Genomic DNA, 23,518 nt, shown 5'->3' on the forward strand with positions numbered 1-23,518 from the left:
TGGGGCTTGGCTGTTGTTCTTAGAAGGGATTATAGATTTTTAGAAGTTGTATGTTGTAATTGTAGTCTTAGTTTTCTCTTCAAAACTAATTGATAGATAAATTATGGTCGATGTTTTATTCTTAAAATTCTTTATGGCAAGTCGAAAAAAGCCACTATATGCATAAAATCAAAATGTGTTTTTAATTCGGACAGACATGCAAAAACTATGATCATTGCATCATCAAAACGGGTCTTAATAAACTTTTCCTTTGAATAGTCCAAACATACTGTGGCCCCTTTTGTAACGTCAAAATCCACGTGCGTGTGCGTCAGCTGTCGAGCCGAACTAGTTTGAACCAGTTAAAACTATAATAGAAGCTAAGGAAGCGCCCGAAATATGCAGAAAACCGGTTGAAACTGGTAGAGTATGTTAATTTCTTGTTGCTAGGGACTCGATAGCGAAGGACGCGACGGCAAAAAAACGGCGAACTAACTGTCTAATGACCTCTATGGGCGTAGGATTGGATTTCTTGAAGAGAATAGCAAAAAACTTATACAAAATTTGGACTTTAGTCACTCGGCTTAGGTTACAAGATGCAAAAGTTGCCATCTGAAACTAGTTTTCGACTTCTAGACACGTTAAATATGTATTAACTGATTTTCGCGATCATTTTAATTTTGGGTTCATCTAAAGTGAGTCTAGATAAAAATCAAGTCGTTAACACAATTTGTATTTAGATATAGGTAGTTCATGGCCGAGATACCACTGCGCTTATTTTTAGTGAAGAATGCAGAAGTTTCGAGACGTTTTCCTAGGTCAGGGTAGATAGTGCAGTATTTTTAAATAGACGACAACTGGATGCTTTTGATGATTTTCCCTGTTACTACTATTCTACTCTTCATTTTCAGTTCCATCGTCTGCTTTATTTTGTTTTCCTATCCAGTGTTATATATTGAATTCATTTCGTCATTTGCATAACTGGTACGTTGTTTATCTCCAAGGTGCAACAATTTGTTTGCAGACAATACATAAATGTGGTCGTTATTCCGAGGATGAACGCTTTTCTAAGCTATAAAAATAGACGGTTTAAGAACATTGGATATTATTCATCCTTTGTACGTGTATGAAGAGGTGTTTGCCCTACCGTGGACGTAAATAGCGAACAGCCTTGAAATGAGTATACATTGCCAAATCACTTTCTAGTTTCTAGCTTCCAAATATCACTCAAGTTGACTAATTAATAGGAATGCTGTGATGATGTTTGTGTCAGCATCCTAAAGTTTTGCCCCGTTGCATTTCTTGGCATAAGTTTCTTCTTGAAAGCTGTTTTCCTACATTTTGAAAGCTCTTACATAACGTTTATTTGTTGCATTAATACAATTGTATCTAACATTGTTAGCAACTCTTGGATGCTATTCAAGAACAATTTCGATTTAGGTTTATAGAAAGGTGTAGAATATTCCATTACTATTAAGTTGTTTCAAAATTGCAGTTTGGGTGAAGCGTTATAAAGAGATTTTCTTTAAAGAAAACTCTATTAATCAGCAGCCCAGTTTCAGTCTAATGGACACACCCAGAAATATTTAATGGTAACTTAAGCCATTCCTTAGTGATGGATTTCTTTGACAATCCGTCACTGGGCGTTAGCCTTAATTCTCGTCTCTTTACTTTCTTTAACTGTGGGTGTGTAATCTTTTCCCCCAAGGTCAGGCTTGATGATATCAAATTCATCTTCAAGTTGAATTCAAAGCTTGATTCTATGAGCTTGATTAAAATCTTTCCTTACTTTTGAATGGAACCTTATTTCTGCAAATCCTTTCAAGAAAATCTCAGCACAGCTTAGTTACCTTTGACATTTTTCTTTCAGTTTTTCAAAAGGAATGGCTTCTACTTTTATTTCATGTGTGCCCTGAGCATTTTGTCACGGAATTAGATCGTACTCGAAATGAGGTCCATTGAAGTTTTATGAACTATTTGCGGTTTATTGGTATTAGCTTGTTTGTCGTTACTTTTATGTGTATTCTTTGGGTTAATTGGGTTCTTTAGTTGAGTACCTTTAATTAAGGAAGACGATGAAGGTGTGAAATAAACTTATGCTTGCCTTCATTTTGCCTTATTCTGGTAGAAGCCTACAGTCTTGTTGAAGATCTCATGATCGAATCATGTATGAATAAATAATCAAAGCTGCTTGACTATTTTTATTACATGACAACAACAACAAAAAAATATCGGGACCAAAAGTTTCATATTCTTAGCAGAAGCTCTCGGCAACACGATATTTTCTATAGTCAGTCAGTCTATGGATAAATCTTGGCAAGACTTGAAGAGTTTTTCAATAAAAAAACTCGTCAAAACTCGAGTGGCATGTTCCGTGTTTTAAGCTAATTCGGGAACAAAAGACGCGTTTGGTAGAAGCAGGCATGTTTTTGCTTAAGTTTTAAAGCCAAATTTTTTCGTTGCCACATAAAAAATCTACACCTCTGCAACAAAAGTTTATAGTCATAGTTTCATCGCTAAGCAGCAATTTTCCTATTTTTTCCTATTTCAAATTCCAAAGTCAAGACCAATTCAAACTTATAGGAAATAACGAATACTCTCTTAAATATTCATAGGCAAGCCTTAATTGCAGAATCAGGTCCATATTAATTTTTATACGATTAGTTCACCAGTTTACTGTTAAATATCAACAAGTTATAAATAGCACTATAACAGTCTTGTTAATGTAACAACGTATGTGTTTATTCAGTAACTGAAATACCTACTTAATCTTACTAAAAGTAAATAAACAGATGTAAACGTTGCTTCCAGCCAATTTTCTCTTTCATACAATTATAATTGCGGAGTCAGTAAATCACACCTCGCTATGGAAGAACCTAATTGATTCGCGAATAATTATGTGGCCTTAATTAAGGACATCCGATCCTTAAATAAGAACACTCCCAAATAGTGACAGAACAATAGGTAACACACCTGTGTGCAGTTTCATTATAGACGAACATCGATTTAAAAGTACTATGAGCAGGTATGTTTTAGTGCGATAAAGTTGTAGATAAAAAATGATATTAAAAAACATAAGTGACGTTAAAAGTTTTTATTTATTAAAATAATGATGATAATGATGATGTGTAGGTACCTATGTACGTTTTGTATCTCTCTAGCGCACCTATCAATCTTGCAGTATGGAATTTTGTTTACTATTGCGTAATCCAAGCCGCGGTATACAAACAGTTCGGGTTTAGTAAACTTGGCTTTTTAGCAAATTTTTACGCAATACTCGTTACGTAAAGAACACGTTTTTGGATTATTGTCAAGGCTAATTCTGCAGGTGATAGATCAGTACACGCAGCGTCGCCCGGTTTTACTCGTGTCCTGAGATAAGAATTTGACATGCTTAGTGAAAGAAACTGATTTATCCTACACTGAGATTCAACGAGATTAGGTACATAGACTTTCAACACTATAGGCTCAGCATTGTTATTATTGTAATTATAACAAAAATAATATTCGTAATTGGCATTTGAAAATCCTATTTGTAAGGAGCATTTCTGTTCAAATAAAACCTTCTAAATGTAGCCTGGTTCAATGAACTTCCATGGCCTTTCATAGCCAAGACTTTAATAAGATATCCAGACTAATCCAGCTTAAGGTTTTGATTTCAAACCAATTTGTGTCAGCTGTTACGGTCTTGTTCATTTCAAAAAGGGTATGTCCTCATTCGAGGACAATTACACTTAGTTTTAGGAAAGGTTTATTTTATTGGTTATGAATTATTGCATTTTCTATGTAGGTGGTTGTTAGTATAAAACTGCTAAACTGGTTCATATGTAATTCGTAATGGTAGTGTATATTGTTTTGTCACGTAGGATTTCAACGCTGGAAACAGCCAGTATGTTTCTATATATGTATTATATTATTATGTACATACTATATGTTTCACATATCCGCACAAATCAGGTTTTCGTCAAAGTGACTTTGAGGTTGGTTAAAGGACAGCTCAAATGGATGAGCTAAGTATAATAACTATTGAAGTTTTTATTACATATATTTATATTTCATATCACTATGTTCAAAATCAATTTATGACGCAATACAAAAAGGCAATAAATGCGTCAAGAAAATTTGCATCAATAAATTTTTCTAAATAAATATAAATGTTCTCAATATTTATAAAAATGCAAAAAAAGAAATCCTCCTAATGGGAATTTGTAAAAATACAATTCCCATTCCAAATAAAATTGCAAAAATACATAAAATAAGGAATTAAAGTTCGTTATACATATTAAAATCTCTGTTATAAAAAGAACTACAAACTCCAAAAAATAAGCATAAGTATCTAATTATTTTTAAAATCAAAACACGTGTTAACAACTCGTATTACCAATTCCTCAGCACTTATGACTCCGTACTAAAATCAAATAGGTACCCAAGTAGTAATAAAACGTACTCATACGCTCACAAGATATGACTCATTGTTCTGTAGTGACGAGCTCGTTATGTAGACAGTTCATCCATTGCCAAGGTTGTACGAAACCGGCCTCTGGCATATCCAACACGCTGGTTTCATTTTGCATTTTTTTGGCGACTACGGAAAAATACCGTAGGAGGTGAAAATTCTAGATTGTTCGTGAGTTGGGTGTTACATAAGTTTGTCTAGCAAAGTATGTTTCGGAAGAGTTATCGTGGCCTTGCAATGTAAATGTCAAGGTCAATTTTTATGAACAAATATTAAGCTCTGTAATTGATCGGGTAATCCATGCAAGTACAACAAAACTGCCAGATGGATAGACACAATATATTATTAAACACATGTTAAGATATGACGGCTCGCAATTCGGATTGATTTAGATATTGCAAAGAGCAGTAAGCAATGAAAATGACTGCGAGAAAATCCCCTAGCTGTAGAGCATGAAAAATTCTAAAATGTATCTACACGTGCTAAGCCAACATTAGAGGAAAGTTTGAAATATTGTCGGTCTTTGTTAAATTAAGAATAGCGACGGTATCTTGATTAATGAGGCATTCACTATCACTATCTATTATATAAATTTTCTATAGACGTAACCTCACAAATTGTTTGTTGCTAGCGAAGGCTTGAATGGGTTTCTGAAGTCATATTTTTGCATTAAAATCCATCCCCATTTAACCTATCTAATTCATTGAATAAAGCCACTATTTTAGTTTTGATAAATAAAGTTATTTATTTCTGTACATTAAAGTATTGTCAACAATTGAATTTGCGAATTGAACCCCATTACTTCAAAATGTCAATTGACAATTTGATTACACTAAAGTATTCTACGATGGAATCAAGACAACTCAATCGAGACGGTTTATTTAAACGAGTTGAATGAATCGAGGATTTTAGACAAATGTATAAATAGAATACTTTAGTCACGCGATTCTTACGTGTTGCGTGGGCAGATGAACTGTTGTGATCAGCAGTAAATTAAATAGTATTGTACTTTGTTTGAACAGATGTAAGAACTATTAGTTAAGAGTTTTATGCAAATATATGATTTGTGTCGACGTCATAAGGATTCAATTTGCGATTGATTTGCAGTTTTGGTGAACTAGACTTTCTATAACCTTGTCAATTTCTAGAAAAAATAGATGTTAGGCGCTGGCTTTATCGAATGCTTTTGTTGATTCAACAAATAATTTTACTTATTCCATCATTCTCATATACATATTTCATTCCTTAATTTTATTTTTGTAGCCCATGAAGTTAAAAGAACATTACTTTGTCGTCATAAATACATTACAGACCTTTCAATTTAAGTTATTTATGCGTTAAACTTTGTTACTTGTTTATTCCCTTACATCTAAGTAAGCAACAACTCTGTAAATACCTACATGCTAAAGAAAATACGGGCTTTTATCTAAATTGAAGGAAATAAACAATATTCTTGGAAGTGAAATGAGGAAATAATGAATGGAATATTACTTCCATTTACTGGATACTAATGTCTATATTGTTGGCTAGTTACTATATCCATAAAAATACATACAAATATTCACGTAAATAATAGGGTAGTGTCCAGGGTCGAAATAATGAAATAATATTTAGTCCGCTTTTTAGATAATCAAAAAATATTGGATACGTATTTTTTCTTTTTTTAATTAAACATAAAATGACAAAGATAATACGCTTCAAAAATTAGGAGTGGGGGCCTTTTACGTCACAGTGTCCTGAAAATTGTAGCAACTTGTGACGTCACACTCAACTTTAACACGCTATATCTTAACAAGTTCTGATCCAATTTAAAAAAGAAAAAATACGTATCGCTTAATTTTGGACAATCTACAAGACGGACTAATTATTATTTTTTAGGAAACTAGCCTATTACGCACTTTGCTTTACCTCGATTTAATAGGACTTTCTCTTGTAAAAATAAGTTACTGTTTCCATTCGACACTTTTTCAATGTTCCATCTACGTCTGCCTATCGTTCAAAGGTCCTAATACCTCTTTTTCTTCCATGTCCATAGTTGATGAAGAGGCTTCGCCAGGTGGTGGGCCAGCGAATGTTCGAGTTGATCATGAAGGCCACCTTCTACGGCCAGTTCGTCGCGGGCGAGGACCAGAATACCATCAAACCTACCATCGAGAGGTAACTAAAATTTGGTTATATGGCTTAAACAAGAATTTGGAGTCTCTTGTCAGGACTGGTTAATGAAGAGGCCAGAATAAACCCAATGTCATTCTTGAAAAAAGCTAGCGGGACTTAAGTTAATGGTGCAAATTGGCATGATAGAGAAGTAACTGCAAATATGGACAGCATTTCGGGAAGTACTTAGATATTAGAGTCAGAGTAAATTCCTAGCTTGTTATATCACTTGCTTTAGGAAATTGAAGCTTACATATTTCTTTAGAAGATTCTTTACATGTATCGTACAAAATACACACTCAGATTTTACGATCTGCAATTAGCAATTACGCTCAAATAATGACAGCATAAATTACAACTTCATTGTTTGGTGACGTCAAGCAAGCTATTCTTAATTGATTATTGTGTAGTTTTTCTTTGCTTTTCAATTACTAGGGGGTTTTTCTTATTTCGGAGAATTCTCTTAACGGCTGACACTGATAGTTAAACTATAAGTTAGATGAGTCTAGAAATATCTTGAGTTCTTAGATTATGTAGAAACAGTTTCTGATATTTGGTTGTCATCACCAACTTCTTCAGTTGTCGCTTAAATGTGTGCTGAAGATTTAAAGAAATGTTCTTGCTATTTCAGATTGCGATCCTTTGGAGTGAAGTCAATCCTCGATTACTCCGTGGAAGAGGATCTGTCACAGGAAGAGGCTGAGAAGCGAGAAGTGAGGTAAATAACACATTACAAGTATATAAAAAAAGTGAGTGGGAAGGCGTCTATTTCAGGAACATTGAAACAGTTTATGATCCTAATATCTTTTGTGGAATAGTGATTGATCATAAAAAGTTATAAACTGGGCACTTTATGGGTCCATTTTTCTTTTGATGTGCCCAGCGATATATTCAATATCAAGAGGTCTTGAGAAAAAAAATTAACTAGTTGAAGTACTTTTATATAAAAAAGTTTTAGGTACATATATTTAAGAAATAAAATTGTGTTCTACCTATAAATTAACTCCTACAGACTTCGTGATCGCGTGATGTGAACTTTAACGCAATTAACATTTCGATAAGAGTTTTTCTAGAACATTTAAGAGAGTGGCATGCTACTTTGTAATACGTATAAGAGAAGAAATAATAAAAGGGAGTACTTTAAAAACGACACGTAGGTACGTAATAAAGTCAATTGTTTGCATGAATAACCATTGGCTTCAAAGACAATTCAATTTTCTTTGTGACTATTTTGTATTTAGTCTCAAAAGCATACTAGAACAGAGTCCTTCAAATTAGCTACAAAAAATTGCCCAATTAAAATCATATAAATAAATCTTAACATTTGCTTTTAAAACCGGAGTTAAAACTTATCGCGCATAACGAAATTGCCAATATAATAATATGCATGCAATCTTTCACTAAAACACATAAACGCGAAGTCGTAAATACCAGCTTATTGTAAGAGTAGTACAATTTCATCGCTTCGCGGTTATGGCCTTTTCAATTATGACGTATGTCCACTGAGTAAGAAAAGATGAGCGGAGATGCTCTAATGCAGGTAGGTCAGGCGCCTTTCCTAGGTCAAATTCGTACAGTGGGCTTGACCAAAATTATTAGTTAGTAGTGACTTAAATAGAAGTTCTGGTTCTTTGAGACATCTGTCGTTTTTTGGTATAACAAACATGATCGGGTTCAAAGAAGGCGAAGCACACCCGCATTTTGGCGCGCTACTTTCTTAGGCGATTTTTCGTTCTGGCACCTCCGCTAGTCATTTTGTTCTTTCGCGTATGTCCCACATGGCAACCGTTTTCAAGGCGAAGATCAAGAGTAATCTGAGACGTGGTTGGTGGGGCCAGGACGGGAGAAATGCAGGCTAAAATGAACCTAGATCCGTGTAATGGGAATTGGGAGAAAATGTATCGAGCGAAATACGTGAAATGGGAATTCGGGGTAAATTGTTCTGTGTAATGGGAATGTTTGTGAATGAGGATAGTAATTAAGTGTGGTATTGGGAATTGAGTAAGTTTGTAATATGGGTTAATTGAATTAAAATAACTGATTAATAATTTTCCATTCTCGTAATTATAAATGAAAACCACATCCATTCGTAAATTATATTGATTAGTGCAAATGGTTTAAAAATTACAAAGGGTAAAATGTTTTCAATATTTTTTATGAAAGCCAACGTGTAAAATTCCTTTACAGTTGAATTTACCTCGCTATAACATTCATATCGGTAGCATATACCGCCTCATTCTCAATACGTTTTAGAGGCATAAAACAAACGCCTTGGCTTCGCATGCCTCTTCATGAAAAGCCTATTATGTATATCGAATAGTCTTTGTTGTGATAATGTATAACCTTCCACAACTTTGTTTCTAACCCCATAAAGACATCACGTGTTTAGTTACTATACAGTATTTGTTAAAAAAAATCCATGTACGACATAATTTTCGCTCGTGTAAAATCTTGTAAAAATGAGGTTTTTTGTTTCTTTCGTACTAATTATTACCTACCCATATTATAATGGTGACCTGCTTATCATAATTACTGTAGGTAGTAGAAAGATTAGTGACATTTTTGTACAAAAAAACTTAATAATTCTTTTGTAATTTTGTTTTTTTATCATTTGTATTTTGTATTCTATTTCTATGAAACTAAATCCTGTCCCACTTCATTTCAGTGGCAGTTTGACCAGTGAACGATTGAAGGAATTACTAAAACGTAGCTCAAACAATTTGCAAGAAATTGTCATAGCCGGGTTTTTACTTTTTTTCTTTTTAATCATTCCATTAGTTCGTTTAGCGTGTCGAAAATACCTGTGGCTCAAGGTCTTATTTCTCTTGTCACCGGTACTGGCTGACAAGAGGTATTTTTGACATACTATAGCTGTCATTACGTAACTGTCAGATGACGTCATCTGACGTTTGTGACGTAGAAGCTTCATTATGGCTGACCTTCGCGTTTCGTTTTCACGGTTGTTACATTTTATTTTCTTAATGCATTTTAGTTGGTTCATTTGTTCTTTTTAATTGGTACAACTTTGTTTTAGTAGATTTTATTATCAGTTATTTAAGTAGTCTTTATTTTTACTTTGTTTTTAAAGCAGTTTTGTGGGCCATTAGTCAAGTAGTTACGTTTCTTTTTTATGTTTAGTTAGATTGTTTATAATTCTTTAATTATTTTTACGCCTAAAAAACAAGTTTGTCCCACTGAGAACTCCGAAGGAAGTTCCAAAGTTTTATTAGGTACTACACCCATTATAATTTGTAGACATGTAGGCATGACAACGCTCCTATAATTACACCTACCAGTCCCTAGGTAGGGCTTCTTTCGATTCATGTCGGCAAATTAACTAGTTGCGTACGTCACTATCTAATTTGTGAACGTATTTAAACTAATAGAACTAATTTACTTTCGTATACAGATGGCCATCTTGTGCTGATTCTGAATGTTACTGACAAAATTTTAATTCGTCAGTAACATTCTATCTAGGCCAAAATCAGAGTGACTTCACGCTACTCAAAATATATGAACAAAACACTACTACACATGCGCAAAGCGTCTCATGTCTAACTTCGAAAATATAGAGTTATTTTATGAGAACTGTGTTTCTTATTTAATTAATTTTCTGAAAAAGTATAGCACAACTGCGAGCACAATGTCTACATACACTATGAGTCATAATTAAAAGCTACGTGGAAAGGGTGGTGCAAAATTTTCTCTAATAACCCCTCAATGGTTAAGAGCTAGCATAAAAACTTTAAAATACTTACGGCAAAACATTTTACAAAATCAGATCTAGCTAGCGGACTTTGCCTCGTAGTTTGAAAGCGGTCTAATAGTATACATAGTACTACACACAAGTGGAACATTACAAAAACTGACTTCAATTCACATTCGCTGGCAAGGTGCCGACAAAAAAAGAATGGTTAGAAAAAATCCGCTATAATATAAAACATGTTTGAATCGGAGATAGGCATAGCAAAAAATCTAGTAGCCACGAGGCAGACATGAAACTGGGTCATTTAGAAAAACGGTCGAGAAATTTCGCCCAATTATTTTAGGGTTTTAGCGTCTGTACGTTCATATGGCTATTATTTAAGGTTATAATGAAAAGGCACCGTTTTTTAAGTAAATGGAACGGAGAAACAGTTGATCGCGGTTGGCATTTGTAACCGCAACAGTCGTTCCGGGTATAAAGAAGCCATATTTCTGACAACCAGTCTTATCAAGGGGTTTTGTGTTACCCAAATAACTTGGTTTTGAATGTCACATATGCCTGTAGAACACTGGTATTCAGCTGCATATAGTTAGACTGGTAACTGCAACGCAACTGAGCTGTGTAAATCGGTGATTATCAAATCTGAATCGTGCATAAATATTTACTCGATTGAAAGTAAAGATACGTAGACTATTCAGCCTATTAATTTGTTCAGCTAAATACTTAACAATCTAGATAAAAAAATAATAGAGAAAGCGAACGAAAATAACTTTCAATGAACTATTAAGATGACCTAGATACGTCAACGTGAGTTGAGGATGCAGATATGATTTTTAACGAGATAATTTACACCTTGTTGGCTTAGAAATTAGGTTGAAATTGTGTTGGTTTTATAAGCATGAAGCGTGCCAATGGTTTGATAGTGAAAGTGGATTCTAAGGAGTTTTATTTTTAAATAGGCGTTAGTCATTTGTTTGGAATATGGGTTAATGTACGATGGGAAGATTTGTTACGTAAATAATGGCGTGATATCTTCTGTTTATAAATAGTAGTTTTTTATGGAGCTCATTGATATTTGCGGGCTTCTTACAATAGGAAACAGGTTAAGAACGGGTTCTTTTCTCAAATGCACGTTAAAAAGTTTCCTTATGGCTTTGGCTTTACAAGATGAATAGTTCCAAATTCAGCTCATGACGAAGTCACTAAAACAAGATGTACAGTGATTGATAGACAGCACAGATTGACCATGTAGTCTGTTAGTCACCGCGATGCGTAGTGTTTTATAATAGTAGACAAATGTCAACCGATTGATGAATGACCACTACAGTTGGCACGCTCTGTCTAGTGCGTGAGGCAGTCATTGATAAACTGATACCGTATTAAATTGGCGTAAAACGGTCCCATGGCTGGGTAAAGACCGCTTCAGCAGGTGATGAAGCGATAAAATATGAAAGCGGCAGATGGCTAGCTTACAATTTGTTCTTATTTTTTAATGGATCCACCAGTACGGCTGTTATGTAGTCATTACCCCTCTCTGACAAAATCTTCGTATAGAGGACCAATATTTGAGCTTCATAAGTTGGTGAAGATAGGCCACGATATGGAACTAAATATGAACATCAGCAAACCCTGCCCTCCGTCATCATCATCATCTTCCTGCCCTGTTCCCAAGTCATTTGGGGTCGGCGCAACATGTCTTTTTCTTCCATTCCTCTCTGTCAGACGTCATACTTACATCCACTCCTTTCTGCTTCATGTCTTCTTTCAGGCAATCAATCCATCTTTTCCTCGGTCTACCTCTGCCTCTCCATCCCTCCACATTCATACTTAGCACACTCTTTGTGGCATGCGTTTCACACCGTCTCATCACATGCCCATACCAGGACAAACGCTGACCTCTCATTTTCTCTATCACTGGCGCTACTTTCAGGCTTCCTCTGATACCCCTGGGCCGCACTCATCGCGATAACCCGAATATTCACGTTATCGCGATATGTGTAGCCAAGTATTCGCGAACCCTTCGGCACTTCGGGCGAAGCTTCGGGCTTATCGCTTCGCTGTCGGTAAACTCTCGCAGATCAAAGGGTTTTATTGCGATGAACTTCGCGGTGCGCGGCCACACTTCAGTCGGCCCGTACGCATCGGCCAAGCGGACGTGTTTTCAACGCTAGTATTTTGTCTATAGTTTTCACTACAGTGCTGAACGAACATGGATTGGAGCAACGAAAAAATTTTAGAATTCATTGCGAATTATGAGACTGAGCCGATATTGTGGAACCCATTAGAAACTGGCCATAAAAGAAAAGATCTCTGCTATGACGCTTGGTTGAGGATTAAAAACAACTTAAGCTGGGCATGTACGGTGGAAGATTTGAAGAAAAAACGCGACTCCCTCATGGCATACTATAGGCAACACCTAAACAAGAAAAAAAAATCTTTCAAATCTGGAGCTGGGAGAGACGAAGTTTACCAAGTTAACTGGTTTGCTTTTGATGCCCTTAACAGCTTTCTGCAGCCTATCTATGATTGTAAACAAACGATCCATACACAGGTAAGAAATAACAACTACTTTATGCATGCTTAGATTATTTATTATTAAGTTTAAAGAGATAAATACCTCACCTCGCTATTTTTCAAATTACCAAGTTATAGCTCGGGGTACGCGAACTAATGAATAAAACGTTGGAAATGTGTAAAAAGGACGTATAATGAGTAAAATATATAAGTGTAAACAACAATGGGAGGACAAGACAAAACTTAAACATGGAAAACACTAGCTAAACACGACTTATAGGGTCGGCGCGCGGCAGCGCGCGCGCGTGTTGTTGCTGACGGAGCGGGTCGCGGACTAACTAGACTTTTGGACTGGCGGGCGGCGGGGACGCAGCACCCGCCGCGCGCCGGTTCGAAGCGGATCGTGCGCGTCTCTTGCGCGCCGGGCGTCGACGGTTCGATTGGAGCGCGGGGCGAAACCTATGTTTCGAATTTTGACGCGCTATAAAGTTAACATTAAAACAGTGAATTAATTATAACACGGAATAAAAAAAAAAAAACATTTTCAACGGTTGGCGAGAACTTGAGCAAATTTGTCCCGTATATTTGTTGGTGTAGAAGCATTTTTTCTGGCTATAGCTGTAAAAGAGCGCAAGGCACCGTCAACTGGCTGTTCTTTCCTCCAAGCGCCGGGGATTACCTCATTATTGTCAATCCTATCGAAGAAGTCTGGTGGAGCATAAAAATTATTGGATGTTTCGCTATTCTTTAGGAAGTTATGTAGTAATATGCATGTCATCACAATGTTAGAGGCATGATCCGGTTGTAGTGGTATTGGTTTTCTTAATACTCTAAAAATAGCAGACATTACCCCAAATACATTTTCCACTACAATTCTAGCTTGTGATAATTTCTTATTAAAATTTCTTTTTAAACTTCCTTCTGGGTGTTCACCTGGAAAGGGTTTCATTATATTTGTATGAAGTGGGAATGCATTATCGGCTACAAATACATATGGTATTGCATCGTCGCAACCAGGTAGTGGTGAAGGAGGTGGTAATTTAAGATCATTTCTGTTTAATTTTCGGAATAATACACTATTTTGAAATACCCCTCCATCACTAATTCGTCCCTGACATCCAACGTCTGCAAATATGAATTTGTATTTTTTATCAACTAAAGCTAACAGTACAATGCTGTATGTATGTTTGTAGTTGTAAAATTCACTCCCGCTGTGATGCGGTGCCAATATGACTACATGTTTCCCATCCATTGCTGCTACACAATGTGGAAACACACTATGGAAATCGGCTTCTTTTTCCAACCACTCTTGTTCATTTGTAGGCATCTGAAACAAATGATTATATTATTTTTTGGTTCAACAGGTTACTGAAGGTGAGGAACAGGCTTCAGCTTCTACAACTTCTGCAGTAGCTGAAGAAAATACAAATGGGGCCAGCAGTGATGTAAATACTCAACAAACAAAAAGAGCACGATATGATTTATCTTCTGAAATAAAGACTGCCAGGCAACAAATGAACGAAGCATTTAAATATATAAAAAATACTGAAAATGATGAATATGAATTGTTTGGAAAGTTAATAGCAAGTAAAATAAGGAAAATTCAGAATCCTCATGTAAAGGAAATTTTGATGAATGATATTCATAACATTGTTTTCAAAGCATGCATGATAGATAGACTTAATGAACCGACTGCAGGATTACCTCAATCATTCCTACAAACGAATAATTTACCACATCAGACATCCGAGTCACCTTACAGCCAACAACACCAATCGCCACAGTCCCCATACAGCCAACAACACCAATCGCCACAGTCCTCATACAGCCAGCAACATCAATCGCCCCAGTCTCCATACATCCAGCAACACCAATCGCCACAGTCCCCATACAGCCAACAACACCAATCGCCCCAGTCCCCATACAGCCAACAACACCAATCGCCCCAGTCCCCATACAGCCAACAACACCAATCGCCCCAGTCCCCATACAGCCAACAACACCAATCGCCCCAGTTCCCATACACTCAGCAGCAACAATCATCTTCATCCGTTCAGAACACCGGAGTACTGCCACCGAGAAAAGCTGCACAAATTATAATTTCCGAAACAGGGGAAATAATGTTAGCTGATTCTTAAATTATTTATAAAATCACTCACTTAGATATAAAATAACTTTAATTGAAATAAAACTGAAATATGATCGAACCTAAGGAGTTTTATTTACGTACCTTAACTTGGTCCTCTAAAACCTTTAGGATAGCGTTGCACGTCTCGTGCACTATTTCGGAAATAATTTGGTGAGACATTTTGAATAGAAAATGCAGGCTTCGAAAGCTGTCTCCTGTTGCTAAATACCGAAGTGTTACCGCTAAGCGGACTTTTGCTGGAATTGCTTCTCTAAAATTAGTATTTTTTTTAATGATTATTGGTGCCACTTTCTGTAGCAATATTTCAAAATCGGTTGTAGACATGCGTAGGAAGTTGAAAAATTGGGCTGGCTCAGCAGTAAGATCAGAAAAAAATTTGCGTATGAAGTCTCTGTGAACAAATTAAAAAAAAATGTTATGGTTTCTTTCTATGCAATTACGTATGCATTGACTAACACTTTTTACTCACGGAGTTCTTGATTTGTGAATATTTATCACCCACTTTCTTCTTTTTCTTGCTTTAGATTTGTTTTTTATTTGATATAGATGTAAAAAATAATTATTTGCTGCCATAAAATACAGAGCAACCGCGGCGTCCATGTTGTTTTTGCGTTTGTACATCGCGATAACATTTGAGCGATAAACTTCGTCTATTATATGTGGCCACCAAGATTCGCCGTAGCCCGAAGACGAAGTTTATCGCCCGAATGTTATCGCGATGAGTGCGGCCCTAGCAATATACTCATTCCTCACTTTGTCCATTCTGGTAACCCCACACATCCAAACCCTGCCCTCCGTCATTGCAAATAATATATTATCTCCTTATATCTGAGTTATAGGGCACTATACGTCTTGAAATAGGAAAATACCAAAAATTCTATTTGATTCTAGTGCCAGTGGAGTTGGCAAGCTGCAAAATGTCGGTAGTAAAATCATAATATTGGTCGCTTTTACTATTCTAACATAAATAACTGGCTGAAGTGTATGAAATGAATTCCTTGCATGACAGGTGTATTTTAGCGAACAAAAGAAGTGTTTGTTCTAAAGTTTGAGGAGATTTTCTATGTTCCCTTAGCAAATCAGATTCTAAGATATAATTGTTTTTGACAGGATTTCACTATGTGATAGGACACAAATAAAAAAGGACTTCTGTAAAGAGTAGATAAATGACTACACATATTTTAAAACACATTATGTACCTACACTTTAAAACATGCTGTCTCAGAAGGCCCACATTGATTTTCAAATTCTATAGTCAATCTAGTATTAACCGATCTCAAATTAGATATCTAACCCTAGCAAATAAATTGACAAGATTCTAATGGTTAGAAACTTCGTGCCGTAGGTACATAAAATTGAGCACCTATCCAGATCTCAATCAGAATTATATACTATGTGATAGGGAGCATATTTTCGCCTTGTCACTTCCCATTTCTAATCTACCTTCTCCTCCTCAGTGCTTCAATATCAGCCTGCGGCGACAAGCAAGAGGAAGGTCAGCTGAAGCAATACCACGTGGAGCAGAGGTTCGCTGACCGACGGTACAAGGTCACCAGTGCGAGGACCTACTTCTACCTCAATGAGGCGTCTTGTGAGAAGAACATGGAAGCCTTCTTGAAGAGTATCGATGCTGTTGCTGGTGAGTTGAGAATCTAGAAGTTTCGATAAAAAGTCAATTGGTAGTCAATAAATGCATATCTATGTATTGAAAATATTGAGGCAAAGTTTCAGATGGTATAAGATTTAGATTTGGGATAGGTTATTGAAAGGCTTGCAATTCGCAAACAAATAGAAATTTTATGTGTCACAAATCGGATTAATGATCCTGGTCAATGTTCCTCACTTAAAATAATCCCGTTTGATACTCGTTTGTAATTAAATCTTTTTGTGGAATTTGGATTTGAAGTACACATACGTCTATCCAGGACGTAATACTGTTACATAATACTATTAGTGCAATGTCACGATGTTTGCCATGTCGGATGTTATTGTTAAATTGGTATATCCGCGATGGGTTCTTGTCCTGCCTGATTGATGAAATTATGCTTGTTATGGCCTAGTAGGGATTCATATAACCGCTTTTTATATTCAAACTTTAACCAAAGATTATTCGCAATCCAGAACGGCAATTATCCCTTTGTATGATGGTATATTGATTAATGACTCTGACGTGAGAGTTAAGTCATCAAATTGGTTGTCTTATATAGTTCTTAAAATATCCTCTCTATCTTTCCAGGCATCACCAAAAGCACGGGATTGATGGCCGTCAAGCTAACTGCTCTCGGCAGGCCGCAGTTACTTGTAAGTATTTTCGGAATCTCACTTATCTACCTCTATTTTGAATAAATTAGATCGTAAATTGACGAGTACACGAATGAGAGGAGACAAGAAAGGGCTGTATTAGGTTAGGTGTTGTGCTGAATTTAGTAAATAAACTTTGGAAGATGGGCAGACCAGACCCTGTAGTGTTTAGAGCAGATAAATGAACTAAAACTAAACCCCTGTAATATCATCCAAAAGTTAATTAATTTAAGTTATAAAGTGTATTAACATGGACAATTATCTCTTCCAGCTGCAACTATCAGAAGTGATCATGCGCGCCCGCAACTACATGCAGCAGATTGGCGGCGGGACCGGCAACGTGCTCACCCACCACAAGACCATCGAGGACTTCCAGCGCTACTTCGGAGACCACAGCTCCAAGCCTCAGGTCCAGGAGTTCATGAAGAAGATCACCTCGGATAAGGAGGGGTTGGTATTCTGTTGTTGGATTTGTGGTAGCGGGTTTTGCTTAGAAGGGGATTGTCAAATTTATGGAAACTCACGCGATATGTATGAGAAAGGCATCGAAAGGAAAGGGCTTCAAAAATTGGACTTTGGATCGTTAAAGATTGAAAGTTGCTTATGGTGCTCTTGAATTGAAATTTCTTTTGAAAGATACATTGGTTTCCAGTGAATAGGTTTTTCCAAGGAAGGAATTGGCCTTCAGCTGGCCTAGAATATAATTTGTATACTAATAAGTGTAGATTGCACCATTGAAATATAATTATCCGTACGTTACGGGAATAATGGATCCCTTTTTTTAATATTAATTAGAATTTGGTTTCCAGAGAGGACCTACGTAGTGACACGGTTTCTTGTAATTTTTTCTACTGCATGATGTAGACTCAAAATTCCGCCTTTTGTCACTATATTCGTAGTTTTCTTAGATTTTCTTTTATCTGCACAAAATGGTTGTGTACCGCTGTGCGTATATTGAGGGCTACATTTGGTAATTTCAGTGTGGTCCACATATTCCCGTGGGACCGGTCAGTGGCGACACCTTTTAACGTTTGTAAGCGCTGTCTCGTAAATGTTGCTAGAAATAAAAATACTTGTAGTCTCTCCTAATCCCCTAGTACCTTAGACATTTTTCCAGCGTGATATTGTGTCGTCTTTGATCGCTCATATAATTTTTTACCCAGCAGTGTGGAGCTAAAAATGTGTTGAATCTGGAGTTTTTAGCATAGGCTACATTAAAGCAAATACTGATACATAATTTCCTATAATCATTGTACCTTGATCTTGTAAACTTTCAGCTCTGTTTTATGAATGAGTTTTAATCCATCTCAACGCGTCTTCATATAAATTTTGAAACTCATTCAACATTCTTACATTAGCATTAACATCTGAATCGCTGAACTCCCTATTATGTTTCTTATCCTTACTCGCTATGACAACTCACGAAGACCATTATTGCCGACGCCTACATTAAGCAATTTTGGTTCCAAACTTCCAAAAATCTGACATTCACTCTTCAATTCACAGAATCGTCCACTTGTTCCCCTGGTCGAACATTCTAGATGAAGACATGAATCTATCCGATTCGTTCCGAGTACCGGACCCTAAGACCGGTCAGATGAGACGTCTGATCTCCCAGATATCGCCGAAGGAGGAGGAGATGTTCCGGAACATGCTGAGGAGGTTGAACCACATCATCAAGATCGCTAATGACGCTGATGTGAGGATCATGATCGATGCGGAACAGACCTACTTCCAGCCGGCGATATCTAGGATCTGCTTGGAGATGATGAGGAGATACAATAAAGTGAGTTTTGTATTTTCACTTTTCTTAACTGGCACACCTGAATCGTTCTTTAGGTTAAAATTTTTCTCAAATTCGTTTACCTGTTTATCACAAAAGTGAACCAGACACAGTTTATTTACTATTTATGTGTTAATGCAATTTCACTCGCATTTTGAAAGAGGAATCCCAGCTCCGGTGTAAAGCCATAAGAATTATTTATTTTATCATTGTCCCTCTATTAACCACTCGTTAATTTTCTGCCTCCAGGACAAGTTCCTAGTGTTCAACACGTACCAGACGTACCTGAAGAACACGTACCAGGAGATCCTGACGGACCTGGAGCAGGCGCAGCGGCAGAACTTCTACTGGGGAGCCAAGCTCGTGCGCGGCGCTTATATTGAACAGGTACCTACAGTTGAACGTCTAAGTGTTTCTACTGCAATGGAAACGAAATAAGTGAAATAAAGAGGATTCATACCTACTTCTTATGTATTATCTACTATTTTAATTATGTATATAGTTTAAATGATTGACATACACTTCGGGAGGGTGTAAATGATTGTCATATACATAGGTTGGGAATTTCTTGATAAGTTTTTAAAGAGATTCATCACACATCGGGATGGTTTGTCCTGTTCAACTTTTAAAGCCAGAGGTATTTTGGGTTGAAATTTTCGAACTGTAAGAAATTTTTGTTCATGGTTTTTATTTAACCTCCCGTCATCGATAGTTTTAGCTGCATTTGAAGCCGAGTTTTATTGTCTTTTACTACTTAATTTACAGTAACTAATTTTCCACAAGTCTTTAAAGCAATATAACTATAACTAATATTGTTGTTATATTGCAGGAGCGCGCCCGTGCGGCGGCGATGGGCTACGAGGACCCGACGTGCGAGTCCGTGGACGCCACCACCGTCTCCTTCCACAAGTGCCTCAAGGAGATCCTCAGCAGGGTCAAGGTGCGTTTCATTTCAAAATACTTTCATTCGAATCTAGAGAACAATTTTCTGCACATGGATTTTGGATTACTGTGTCTTCGTCTTTCGCGTCTCATCGTTTTATCTTATTTTGTTTACAATATTAACTGTTAAACAAGAAACTGTAGAACCTTTTTATAAACCCAATTTTTGAAAATCTTAAAAAAATCTTTACATTGCTTTCATATATCAATTATCACAAATACTTTGCGTACTCCCATAATGTCATGTCAGTAAAGATCTAACAAATAATACACACATGTGGAATTTTGAGGTCTCACATAAAATTTTATATACACCCGAAACTTTATCGATCATTCTTTAAAGTCACGCTACAGATCAATTCTAACAATATCTTTGTTTAAACCAGGGCCCCAACAAGGAACGCCTGGGTATCATGGTGGCGTCCCACAACGAGGACACGGTGCGGTACGCCATCCAACTGATGAAGGAACACGACATCAAGCCCGAGGACAAGGTGGTCTGCTTCGGACAACTGCTCGGCATGTGTGATCATATCACCTTCCCCTTGGGTGAGTAGCTGGTTTCTATTTAAATAAGGCCGTTAAGTAAGGCTTCGACATCAAAATTCTATGTCAATCTAATGATTTTTCCCTCTAAGGATGCAGTGGGAGACTGTCAGTGTCACTTTTAGTGACAAAAACCTAGCTGCCCTGAAGTTTTGACCCAAATAGATTTTCCCACAGCACATGCCATTTTCTAAATACGAATAAACATTTGGATTGAATAGCCAACCTTTGTAATCCTCAAATAGAAAAGGCATACATTTTTTAGGAGGCGAGATAGAGGCGACATGCTATTTCGCTTTCTTAAATTTCTGATTATCTACTTCATGTTTTTGTTTCTTAAAGTCAGGAGAGTCCGTTTCCGTTCTAGAGTGGAAAACTAAATATAATTTCTAATATCCGCAGGTCAAGCCGGCTACTCCGCCTACAAATACGTGCCATACGGCCCCGTAGTGGAGGTGCTCCCGTACCTCTCCCGACGCGCCAACGAGAACCGAGGCTTCCTCAAGAAGATCAAGAAGGAGAAGAAACTCATCCTCAAGGAAATCGTCCGCCGGGTCGCCACCGGACAAATGTTCTACAAACCAGTCGGGCACTACACGCCCGTGTAAATATACACCTTAAGTCAACGTGTTATAGTCTAATTTACTTTGCGGGATGTTCGGATGCCAATCTTGTACGCGGTGTGTGTGAGTAGACTTCTAGTCGACAGTTGACGCGTTAGTGAATTGAATGAAAACTCGATGCGATTTATCGATAAAATGATTCGATTATTCGTTCCGTCTCTCGTAAAGAACTCGAGTAGTGTCGTTACTGCGATTCTCATTATTCTTTTATCGATACAATCGTATCGAGTCTCAAACTTGGTAGTAGTCTGACTGTGATTGTTGGTTATTCGGTTGTTTAGGAAGTTTTCCTTAAAACCTATTTCGAATAGATATTTCTAATAAGAACACAATGTTTGTGTAGGTTATTATAAAACTATTATAGGTAATTTAATCGAGTTTGATAAATATAACTCAGGGATCGTAATCTTGTCATTAAAGTTAAAGAAGATGTAATTATTATCATTTAATTAAGTTTATTTATCAGGCTCTTTGAATACCAAATTGTTAAGCTTAGAAATGATCATTTGAAAGAGGTTTTATGAACCGTAGGAGCGAAGGAGGTTGCCAATATGGCGGAAAAGAGAAAAAGTAAAAAAATGTGGCATTACAAATTTCTAATTATCCAAGATTTTGAGCTGTATAGCATGTACATAAGTCACTATACATAATAGCAACAGGTATGCTAAATAAAGCTAATAAATGATTATGGTCGCCGAAATCAAATTGGAAAATACTTACAAAATAATGTTAATACTGTATCCATCACATATGTACTTACTATAATATAGGCTCGATCTTGTATTTGTTTATAAATATAATACCAGAGTTGTAAATATATGTATAATGCTCATTATATTACTTTAACTGTCAGCGTTGCTTGTATAGTTCAATCGATATTGTACACGAGAAAATATCGTACAGATTAGTCGAAGAAAGAAACTCTTACAGAATAGCCCCCTTTATTATAATTATACTAAGCTGGCCTAGTTCGGTGGGCCATGTGATCTCTCGTCTCTTCCTATCGACTATACTCCTCATAATGATATATCTCTCGTGTGTAATATCTACATGCAACCTCTTTATCCGTCAAATACCGCAATAAAAACAAAACTTGTCTATACTTTGACATGTACATGGCAACACTGACAACAATATTCATAAATCGAATGGAATGTAACAAAATGGCGAACAGTATTGATTGTTTATGCTTCTTACAGTATTTTTATTTATTAAAGTATGTATATTATTTATCGACGCTTATATAATTATAGTGTTAAAAATCGAACTTAGATCGCTGTTTAAAAAACGTAGGATTAAAAATATAAAAAAAAAACATTAAAAAATTTGAAGTGCGGTCGTTTGAATTAGGAATGCAATGAAATTATTATTTTATAGGACATGGTTCTACAATAGTAAAGAATGATGATCCGATTTACGTATTAATTTTATTGATGTCAAAAGAAATAATATTAGGACCTCAATTTAAGTAAAGGGCCTGCGGAAAGGCCTTGTAAAATTTCTTGTTCTATGGAGAATATCATACACTTGGCTAGACAACAACATAAAATATGACAGCCCAACAGATCGGGTTTTTTTCTTATAAGTTTATGAAAGAAATTAGCTACGACGAAAAATATAACTACTGAATATGTTAAGGCGTTGAAATAATGCATTTCCATAGTTCCGTGTACTTTTTATTAAGTTATAATTGAGTTTTATGTTATTTATTGTGTAATTAAGATAGCCCCCTGTTTCGTCCGACTTACCGGGTTGTTGCAGTGACCAATCAAATCTATGTGTGTTACGTTTAATTTGAAAAGTAAAATATATGACCTAAATCTTTGAATTTTAGCTGCGGTACTGTATTTAAATTTATAATTACCAAAATAAGTTTTAACGTGTTGAGTTTTAGTAACGAAAAGAACAAAATGGTGTAACAAACGTCGGTTTTTATATCGATAAGATTTTGTGTTTGTTTTGTTAATCATGCCGTAGCTACGCTCAGTTCCTACAAATTAGTTAGGTACTTATAATCCAGTCCTATGTTTATACACTTGCCGACATCTTTGTCAGAAAGTTGCGCAGTGCCAGTAAAAGTTGTGCAGTGTCAGACTAATGTTCTGACATTTCACAACCAAAACAAATATTTTGTTGAATTAGTCTTAGTGTAATCAACGTGTATTCATTTTAAAAATGTAATGCATGTGGATTTTAGTCCTGAAATTGTGTTTTGTTTTTGTAAACGTTTATTTCGTCCATGATTTTATTTATTGATTTGTAAACTGTTTATAAACATTTTCCTTGCGCTAATTAATTATAATTGTGATGCTATTTTTAGATTATTTTACGGATAGACTTTTAATAAAGACAAAACTTGTTTTGA

General features: G+C 36.2%; 1 protein-coding gene across 1 annotated transcript in view; it reads left to right on the forward strand.

The window, feature by feature from the left end:
* LOC110371685 (proline dehydrogenase 1, mitochondrial) overlaps nt 1-23,518 on the forward strand; it is a 31,093-nt gene extending 7,575 nt beyond the window's left edge. Inside the window, exons 2-11 of the mRNA XM_064040313.1 lie at nt 6,471-6,592; nt 7,221-7,307; nt 16,416-16,597; nt 17,195-17,259; nt 17,531-17,709; nt 18,766-19,045; nt 19,292-19,429; nt 19,872-19,982; nt 20,371-20,533; nt 20,933-23,518. Of these exons, the coding sequence (XP_063896383.1) occupies nt 6,471-6,592; nt 7,221-7,307; nt 16,416-16,597; nt 17,195-17,259; nt 17,531-17,709; nt 18,766-19,045; nt 19,292-19,429; nt 19,872-19,982; nt 20,371-20,533; nt 20,933-21,138 (1,533 nt within the window). The 3' untranslated portion in view covers nt 21,139-23,518. The remainder of the gene's footprint in view (nt 1-6,470; nt 6,593-7,220; nt 7,308-16,415; nt 16,598-17,194; nt 17,260-17,530; nt 17,710-18,765; nt 19,046-19,291; nt 19,430-19,871; nt 19,983-20,370; nt 20,534-20,932) is intronic.

This window comes from Helicoverpa armigera, chromosome 22 (assembly GCF_030705265.1).
Source record: "Helicoverpa armigera isolate CAAS_96S chromosome 22, ASM3070526v1, whole genome shotgun sequence".
Classification (NCBI taxonomy): domain Eukaryota; kingdom Metazoa; phylum Arthropoda; class Insecta; order Lepidoptera; family Noctuidae; genus Helicoverpa; species Helicoverpa armigera.